The sequence below is a fragment of the Myotis davidii genome, unplaced genomic scaffold, assembly GCF_000327345.1.
Source record: "Myotis davidii unplaced genomic scaffold, ASM32734v1 scaffold428, whole genome shotgun sequence".
NCBI classification, from domain to species: Eukaryota; Metazoa; Chordata; class Mammalia; order Chiroptera; family Vespertilionidae; genus Myotis; species Myotis davidii.
In genome coordinates, this window is record NW_006299834.1 from 608,818 (window position 1) to 618,864 (window position 10,047).

The 10,047-nt window shown below is 47.5% G+C and overlaps 1 protein-coding gene across 1 annotated transcript in view; it reads left to right on the forward strand.

Moving 5' to 3' along the window:
* EFCAB6 (EF-hand calcium binding domain 6) overlaps positions 1 to 10,047 on the forward strand; it is a 152,850-nt gene that overhangs the window by 48,619 nt on the left and 94,184 nt on the right. The window contains exons 8-9 of the mRNA XM_006775993.2: positions 771 to 883; positions 8,618 to 8,745. Of these exons, the coding sequence (XP_006776056.2) occupies positions 771 to 883; positions 8,618 to 8,745 (241 nt within the window). The remainder of the gene's footprint in view (positions 1 to 770; positions 884 to 8,617; positions 8,746 to 10,047) is intronic.

A 10,047-nucleotide genomic window follows, 5' to 3' on the forward strand; every position in this document is an offset into this window, starting at 1 on the left:
ATTAACGGCTTGAAACAGTATGTCCTGCTGGCCTCAGTTTCTCTGGTGAAAGGACACGCTTGGTCAAGGTGATGGGCATGTTCTCCCTGTACCCAGCTCTAGGCGCTCTGATTACTGACATTTTAACCAGAGAAACTATCTTCTGGCCCAGCTCCGTTCCCCCCTATTATGACAGGAAAGTAGAGCCTGCCTTTGCTCTGAGTGCCGGCGTGGCTCCCAGGCAGCACACACCCTGGCCGCAACTCCTGCCACAGAAAGATGGCCCCCTAGGTGTCCCTGGCAGAGCCTTCCCCCAGGGGGGGTCCTGAGGCGATCCTGCCCCGTTGGCCTCCACATGTGCACCTGTCCCGTTGGTCCCATGGGCCTCCACGTGTGCCCGCCCCGTGGGCCTCCACGTGCTCCTGCCCCGTTGGCCTCCACGTGCTCCTGCCCCATTGGCCTCCATGTGCGCCCGCCCCATTGGTCCCATGGGCCTCCACGTGTGCCCGCCCCGTGGGCCTCCACGTGCCCCGCCCCGTGGGCCTCCACGTGCGCCTGTCCCATTAGACTCCATGCACATCCACCTATAGACAGAGTGAAGGGCTCTCCTCACAAGGACCTGTGTCGTTAATAAAGGGAAACATTTCCTGGCTGCACGTGTAACTCCAGTGTAGCTAGAAACACCATTAGAGTGAACACCACCCCTGGTGTGGACGATGCCTTAGTGACAGACGTGCTTCATCTGTAGCCTGTCCACAACTGCTGGTCACTAAGGCGTGTTTCTCTTTTAGGTTTGCAGAACACTACAGCATTAATACGGATGCCTCAGTGGATTATAATGCCTTTTTGAAGAACCTCAGTATAAACAATAACTTAAACCTCAAGTATTACTTGGGAGACCAAGGTATGTATTTTAAGTATAGGGCTCAGGTTTCAGTAGCCTGGGCAGGCAGGTCCTCCTCTGTGGACCTGCCTGAGGAAATGGTTTACGGAAAGTGCGTTATCCCCAGAGGAGACTGGGATCGTGCAGCATGAGAGTAACACGCATGTCCAACAGGAGGAAGGGTGAGTGAGCCACAGCGCACCCGCCCGGTGCGGTGCCGCGTGAGCCATGCTTTCCACGAAGGTCACGGGACCATGGAAAACGTCTGTGGAATATCAGCACAGTGTTGGAAAGAAATTCCAAAATGCAGATAGTCCTTAAGTGATCTGTCTCCGGGCGCTGTTCGGTGCTTTCTTTGGCTGCTTCCTTATTTTCAAAAGCTTTTGACAATGAACATGTTATTCCTTAGTGGTGGGGAGAATCTCACTATAAAAGGGCAAACAGTTGAGTCATTTATGTTGGTCATGCACAGCCAGGCTTATGCAGGCTGATAACCTGGAGAAGGAAAAGTGTTCCTTTTTTAAAAAACATATTTTATTGATCTCAGAGATAGAGGGAGAGGGGGGAGAGATAGAAACATCAATGATGAGAGAGAATCATTGATCGGCCGCCTCCTGCACGCTCCCCACTGGAGATCGAGCCCCCAACCCAGGCATGTGCCCTGACTGGGGATTGAACCGTGACCTCCTGGTTCATAGATGGACATTTAAACACTGAGCAACGCAGGCCGGGCAAGTTTTCCTTCCTTTATCTCAGCCACGTCAGCAGCGCCCAGAGCTGTGCCCTGCTGGCTGGCTCTGAGAGCACGCGTTTGAGGGGTGCCAGCGGAGATGCCCCCTTGAGGCCCTGTGCTCCCGAGGCCTCAGAGTTTACCGCCTGTGATCGGCTCACTCAGGAGGGCTTGTCGCTGTCCTCAGCTTAGTTCCGCACAGCAGGTATTCCGGCAGCTCCTGCTTCGCTCTGCCTCGCTGGCAAGCTTCACATGACAGCTCTGAGGTCAGCTCGGTCTCTAACCATGAGAGCTTATGGCGGGCTCCAGGCTCTGCTTTTACAGGCCCCTGGCTTGGGAATTAACTAGACAAGGAAATCTTCCAGGGACCCTTTCGTCCCTCACATCCAGTTACGATGCAGGTCCCTGTACGAGGCCCTTCGCTGGGCGCAACACCGAGTAACACACTGTGTTTAAGAAGTGTGTGTGTGGCCTGGCCGGTGTGGCTCAGTGGTTGAGCATCCACCCATGAACCAGGAGGTCACAGTTCAGTTCCTGGTCAGGGCACATGCCCAGGTTGCAGGCTTGATCCCTGGTGTGGGGCGTGCAGGAGGCAGCCGAGCAATGACTCTCTCTCATCATTGGTGTTTCTATCTCTCTATCCCTTTCCCTTCCTCTCTGAAATCAACAAAAAATATATTTTTAAAAATGTGTGTGTGTTCGTGTGCATTAACATAGGGCAGGTATAGTGTGTGAATATTAAATAGGGCAGGTGAGTTCCAATAAGTCACATGAAGAAGAAGTAATACTCAAAAGCAACTACAGGGTGTCCCAAAAATGTACACACACTTGAACAGCTGACAGCTCAATTGGTGCTTCTTTCTTTTCAGATTTAACCCATTGGAATTAATAATTCCTCAGAGTGTGGGGACATTTTGGGACACCCTGTATTTATTGTGCTCTGTGTAGATACTTTAGAAACTTTAATGTAAAATTTCATTTCTCTCAATATCTTTGTGAAGCGGTTTTATGATCCCATTTTCAGGTGAGAAAACTTGGACTTGCGGTGCTAGTTTGTGGTGGAGTTGAGAGTTAAACTATTCAGCTCGAAAACAAACTATTTACGGTATATGCCCCCGAGAAATGAACATGTCGTGGTGTTCACAGGGGGAGGAGGGAGGAGGGAGGACCGAGCTAGGAGGTGCCTCTGCAGGACCAGGGTTCACAGGGGGCTGTGACGGAGCCCAGAGACCGAGGGCATGAGCCTTCCAGCCCCAGGCCCTGGCGGGCTGTGTGGTTAGCTCGGTGCGGGGGGAGGTGGTGTCTAGCCTGACCGGAGAGGGTTTACATCACAGAGAAGTTCAGGTGCCCGGTTTGTAACCATCACAGTTGACCCTGTTCATGAACATTTGTTCCACACACGGCACTAGTGTTTTTTTCATTTTCACCACAGTCATGCGAGGCAGGCACAGATGCAGGGGAATAAAAAGACAAAGGAAAGGATCAAACCAGTCCTCTCACCATGAAAAGATACCCACTCTCGGGGTTAATCCTGGCATCTTTCCGTGCAAGTCTGTGCGAAGGAGGGGCAGATAGAAAAAATGCATTTGTAAAATGGGCTCACACATGTGCTATCTCATGTAAGTTTTTGTTTTACTTGATTGTGTCAGACGAATAGAGTTTAAATGGAGCTGAGGAAAAGGGATGTATCTGTCTATCAGCTGCACGTCATGTTCGGGTCACACTTTCCCCTTCAGAACATCATAGACTTGCGTCCATTGCTTTCTGGCCTCAAGTCTGCCTAACTTTCCAGCTGGTTGTCACGGCTATCCCAGAGGTGACTGTATGCCTAGGGTTTGTCTTGGTGTTAAGCTTTTTGTACCAAAACAGTTTATTTTCAATCTGCAAATTTAATTATTTCTTTATGTTGAGGATTGTTTTTTTTTTTGCAGTAATATTATAGCTTTGGATAGCTTCTGATCCATTTTTCAGATTTTTAACCTCAGTGACACAAATTATCCTCATGTTGGATTGTCTTGTCTTCCGTATCGATTAAATTCTCTCAGTTCACTTTATTCTCTGCCTTTTCCCCTCTGTATTCATAATGATCACCTTTGCTCTTTTATCCATCCCTGTAATTTGCTTCTCTCCAAGGTGTATTCTGTTCCTTGCTGTGTCTACTTTGTTACTTCTAAAATGGAGTTTTCTTTTGTCTGTTATATTATTTTTCATCTCATTTTATTGTTTTCTTTTACTTAATTCATGTTCTTATTAAGATGCTAAAATTGTAATTTTGTACCATGAGTTACATTTTTAAGCAAAATAGGAGCTTTGCCTTTGTGGAGTATGCCCCCTTCTTTCTTCTCTGTCCACCGCCCTCTCCCCCTGATATTTTTCCTATAGAATTTGCATAATTTCAAGAAATTTGGATAAATTGAGCATTTTTATTCCATTATCCATCTTTAATTAATTAGAATCTACCTTTAAGTAATACTGTACTAATTCACATAAAGTGTAAGGACTTTGCAACAGTGTTTTTCCAATTCTTCTCTCCTGTTCTTTGTTATATCTGTCATATATCATATTTTGACATACACTAAAAACACGATACATTGCCATAGCTTCTAGCTTTCCACTGAGATTTTCTGTGTATTCATTCATTGTGAGTATATTTTCTTTTATATTCTCAAACACTGGTTTTATGTAAATGGCTTTGAAATTTTAACCTGCTAATTCCAACATTTAGATCATCTCAAGTTTGGTCTTTATTGAGTACCTTTTTTCTTGAATATGGATCACAGTTTCCTGGTCCCTGCTCCCCCCTCCCCCACCCCTGCCCCCCATGTCTGGGAATTTGGGAATTTGTCTTGGATATTCCAGTAGTAAATTTTGTGTTGTGGAGACTAGGGACTCTGTTACGTTCCTCTGCAGAATTTTGTTTTTAGCAGCCAGTTTACTTGGCTACATTCAGCCTCTCATCTGTGCCTTCCCGAGGGCGTTCACTAATGCCTGGATCCTCCGGTCTCCTCTCGGCTGGGCTTGCTATCTGCTCCGTGCAGCCGTCGTGGGGTCAGCCAGAGGCTGGCAGGGAACGTTCACAGAGCCTCCTCTTTGCCTCTCGGTGTGGGCTTTCCCTCCTGACTTTCCGATGCGGGGCTGGGCTGGGCATTGACGCTGTTTTCTGGTTCAAAACCCAGCAAGACCCTGGGGTGATCCCAAATTCGAGCCACTCAGCGTGATTGCAGCGGCGGCTCGCTCGTGGGCTAAAGGCCAACAAGAAGCAGCGCGGTGAGCGTTACTCCACATTTCCACGCGCAGCTCCAGTCACGTCAGCTGCTCCCCAGGGCCATCAGATAGCTCGCTGTGTATGTTTTGGCCAGAGGTTAGAATTGTTTTCTGCTGGAGGGTTGGTTCAATGTGAGCCAACCTACAACAATTGGAAGCAGAGCTTTCTGGCTGCCCGTATTAAGTTCCTTTTTGCTTCGGTGTCCTGCTGGTAATTTTCTCCTAGTTTTTACTATCTTCTTCTCTTGAAAAGGTAAGTTTTATAATACAATTTCGATTCACCATGGAAACCTCATTTTTCATTTGACAATAATTAGCAGCAGGCTTTCCTGGGGATACATAAAATAATGACACGTCTCATAACGAAAGGCTCCTTTGATCTGCTTAAATGTGAGACGTGTATGTGGTGACTCTTCTGCATATTCCTGTTCCTGCAGCACCAGCCCGGTTCTCCCTGTGCCTGCTGACCGGGTCATCGTCTCCAGCGCGGCCTCTCCGGCCGGCCTCTGTACCCAGCCATAGGGACCATCTCACAATCAGATCTTCCTCCCGCCTGGCTTCCCCTTTAAACTTCTCCGATAACTTCCACGATTGAAGTTCACACCCTTCCGTTGAGGCAGCCTCCTGGTGTGGGTGTCCTCAATGACGGGCACAGTCTGTGTCTCAGGAAGCCACTGCCGCCTTCCTTATCCAAAGTGCCGCCTATTTGGGCGCTTGAAGAGATGACATTGGGGCGATTTCCTTTACGCTCCGGGTTTCCTCTCAACCCCATTTCAAACCAGCAAGAATCCTTCGCAGGAGACTGAGGGCCTGTGGGAGGCGGCCGGAATGACTGAGCTGCACTGGAGAGCGAGGCCGGTGTAGCTGCGGGTGGAGGGGCACCGGATGGGTGCAGGGGGCTCTGTAACCCGCCTGGTGGAGGGCACTGGATGGGCACAGGGGGCTCTGTAACCTGCCTGGTGGAGGGGCATTGGATGGGGAGCAGGGGGCTCTGTAACCCGCCTAGTGGAGGGCACTGGATGGGCACAGGGAGCTCTGTAACCCGCCTGGTGGAGGGCACTGGATGGGCCCTGGGGGCTCTGTAACCCGCCTGCTGCAGCAGCTATAGCTGTCCAGGGCCTGGAAGATGGGCTCCCGAGGGCAGGCCTCACTTGTGTCTGTGCCAGTCCTGTGCCTCCCGGGCCTGCCATGTGTCAGAGCACACCAGTGTCGCCGGAGTGCAGGGGGCACAGGGCACAGTGCTGGCAAGTGTGCGGTCAGGTCTGCGCCTGGTCTGGGCCTGGCTTCCCAGCTTTCCACGACACTGTGCCGCGTGTGGCCTGAGAGCCCGTGTTTCCCACGCTCAGCGGCAAGGCCCCGCGTTCCAGACCGTCCTGAAGGACCGGCTTGCGTTTCATTGTGTAGCCAGGGGCGCGCGGGCGGCTGTTCCTTTCCCTTCCTGTCTTGCCTCTTTGAGGCCGGAAGGGAGCTGCAGCTGGTGGTTACGAGCCACTTAATGCGAGCGTGGCTTCTTTGCAGACATTTTAGGAAACAAATCTGGGAAGCCATCTGTGACTCTCTGCAGTCAGCTTTGAGAGAGAAAATGGCTGTATTTTAGATTTAACTCATTATCGTTATTATAAAAATGATACATGCTTGTTGCAAAAAAAAGAAAGAAAAAAGAAAAGAAAAAAGAAGCCGAAAACGCATGAGCACAAAATAGCAGTCCCTGTTGTCCTCCACCTGAATCCTACCACTGTGTGCTCTGTGGTGCATTATCCGCCCAGGTTTTGTTTCTGATGCATGGGTGGATGGGTGGGTGGAAGATAGATGGATGGATGGATGGGTGGAAGATGAATGGATGGGTGGAAGATGGATGGATGGTTGGATGGAAGATGGATGGATGGATGGAAGATGGATGGTTGGATGGGTGGAAGATGGATGGATGGATGAAAGATGAATAGTTGGATGGATGGGTGGATGGATGGATGGATGGGTGGAAGATGGATGGATGGAAGGAAGATGGATGGATGGATGGAAGATGTGTGGATGGGTGGGTGGATGGAAAATGGATGGATGGATGAATGGGTGGAAGATGGATTGATGGGTGGATGGAAGATGGATGGATGGATGGAAGATGGCTGAGTGGATGGATGGATGGAGGATGGATGGATGGAAGAGGGATGGATGGAAGGAAGAGGGATGGATGGAAGGAAGAGGGATGGATGGAAGGAAGAGGGATGGATGGAAGGAAGAGGGATGGATGGAAGGAAGAGGGATGGATGGAAGGAAGAGGGATGGATGGAAGGAAGAGGGATGGATGGAAGGAAGAGGGATGGATGGAAGGAAGAGGGATGGATGGAAGGAAGAGGGATGGATGGAAGGAAGAGGGATGGATGGAAGGAAGAGGGATGGATGGAAGGAAGAGGGATGGATGGAAGGAAGAGGGATGGATGGATGGAAGATGGATGGATGGAAGGAAGATGGATGAAGGGATGGATGGAAGATGGATGCATGGATAGATGGATGCATAGATGCATGGATGGATGGAGATGTATAGGCAAATACAAAAAATAAGCGTTAAAATGAAAATTAAATGATGCTAGTCATCTTTTCTTTTAATCATGAAACAATATATATCAAAGAAAGCTTTCCCCGTGCATTAATTTAGACAGGCACCTTTGTTGTTAATATCTGTGCAGCGTTTCATGCGGGATAAGCCATCATCCATAGACCCAGCCCTCTGTTGATGAGCATCTACATTGTGCCAAGTGTTCCTCTCTCACAGCAGTGCATTTGCCGGGGGATCCTCTCGTTCCTTTGCTACAGTGTGTAGCAGGCACTTGGCAGTGCTCCGGAACTGGTTTTCTATACACAGGCTGGAACTCACTGATTTCTTTCTTTATCGTTCCCTTTAATCCTTGCCTACGTGACAAGTAGAAAACGGTAAATTGTGTTTTTTTAAAGATATTTTTTATTGATTTCAGAGAGGATGGGAAAGGAAGAGATAGAAAAATCTAAGATGAGAGAATCATTGATCGGCGGCCTCCTGCACACCCCCTATTTGGGATGGAGTCCGCAACCCGGGGACGTGCCCTGACCAGGAATTGAACCACGACCTCCTGGTTCATAGGTCAAACTTATTTTAATTAGACTATTAAAATTACCAATGAGTTTGAGCTATTTTTCATATATTTGTTGGATTTTTTAAGTCCTTTTTATGTGAATTACCTGTTTATAACCTTAGTCTATTGCTCTATTGAGTATATTTATCTTATTGGTTTTTAAAAGCTACTCATATGTTATGGAAATTAACCTGTATTTCTCATGTATATTAGCAATAGTTTTTCCCACTCATTTTCTTTCATTGTTATTTGTGTGTGTGTGTATATTGTTTTTTACCAAATAAAAATAAATATATTGTTGGACCTAGTCATTATTTAAGTGATTTCTGGCTTGAAAGTGTTCCTTAGAAAGGACTTCTCACACAAATGCTATGTGTTATGTGATATTCATCTTCATTTTCTTCTATTACAGGTTTATTATTCTACTCACTGTACACTTGGCTCTATCTAAGGTTTATCTGAGGATAAGATAGCAAAGAGATTAATTTTTCTTAATATTCATCCAGTTACTTCAATACCATTTATTACATAGTTTATCATGGTTTGGTGTATTCGAGTCTCAATTTCTACCAGTCAGGTTATGATGAAAAGGAAACATTTAATATTTAATCGTGCCTCTGACAATATTAATAATCTAAACCTCTTCCATTTTAATAGGGGCCTCAGGGGAGAATCAACAAGCAAAAACTGCCACGAGGGACTGCGTCCTCCGCTGTTCCGATGCACCCGACAGCCACTGGGAAGACCGCTCCCTGGATGAAATCGGCAGGGCCTTTTGCCAGCAGGTGAGAGTGTTTTCCCAGTGCCAGGTTCTCCAAGTGGTCGGGGGGTCCGTGTGGAATACCATTAGGTCAGATGTCAGTTCTAACGTTAGTTTTGCTCCTGTCTCCACCCCCCAAAACCCAACTTCCCCATCTCCTACTAACACTAACACATTGATGACAGTGATGGTGCTGAGACCTGGGTTAAGTGCCTGCTTTGTGTTACTCACACACTGAATCTCCTAAGAAATATTTAGGACATAGAAAAACAGGATGCAGCTGCCCTGGCCCGGTGGCTCAGCTGGTAGGAGGAGTGTTGTCCTGTGCACCACAAGGGCGCGGGTTCGACCCCCGGTCCAGAGGCAGCCGACCCACGTTTCTCTCTCTCTCTCTCTCTCTCTCTCTTTCTCTCTCTCTCATTCAATAAAAACATATCCTCAGGTGAGGATGAAAACAACATGACACAGCTTTATTGAATAAAATATAGGAAACTTGCATCAGTAAAGAGGTCTTTCCTAGTTCTTGGATTGGAAGATTCGCTATTAATGCCTGCTCTCGCGATTAGAACCTTTTCTTTTGGAAAGTTATAATGGAGGACGGATCCGCCCACAGATGGAAAGTTTATGAAGGTAGAATAATGCAGACGGTATGGCACTGGGCCCGTAGTGGACGTTCAAGGTGATTTGAAACAGCAGTTGGATAATAGCGCAATCTTTACGTGTGAATTCAGCTTATGATTTGAGGTGTGGAGGGACGGGAAGTGGAATGTTCACTAATGATTGTTGGGATAATTCTAGCCATTTTGGGGGGGAAGCTGTAAACTTCCCCTCTTCACACCAAATGCATTCTATATGCATCTACTATTTAAATTTAAGAGTAAATAATGTGGGTGAAAACATTTTAAGATTGACATTTAGACTTTTAAATGTGAAGTAAAGCCTGAAAACCATAAAGAAAAAGATCGATAAATTAGACTGCATTGAAACAGAAAGGCTCTCTACAGGAAAACTGTATATAAACAAATGATAAGCTTGGCGAAAAGTGTGTCATGTAAACAGGAGAAAAGCAATAACTGCCCTAACACAGGTAGCACTCTTACAAATTCTTGATATAAAATTGTCAGCAGGCCCTAACCGGTGTGGCTCAGTGGATAGAGCGTCAGCCTGCGGACTGAAGGGTCCCGGGTTCGATTCCGGTCAAGGGCATGTGCCTTGGTTGCGGGCACATCCCCAGTGGGAGATGTGCAGGAGGCAGCTGATCCATGTTCCTCTCTCATCGATGTTTCTAACTCTCTATCCCTCTCCCTTCTTCTCTGTAAAAAATCAA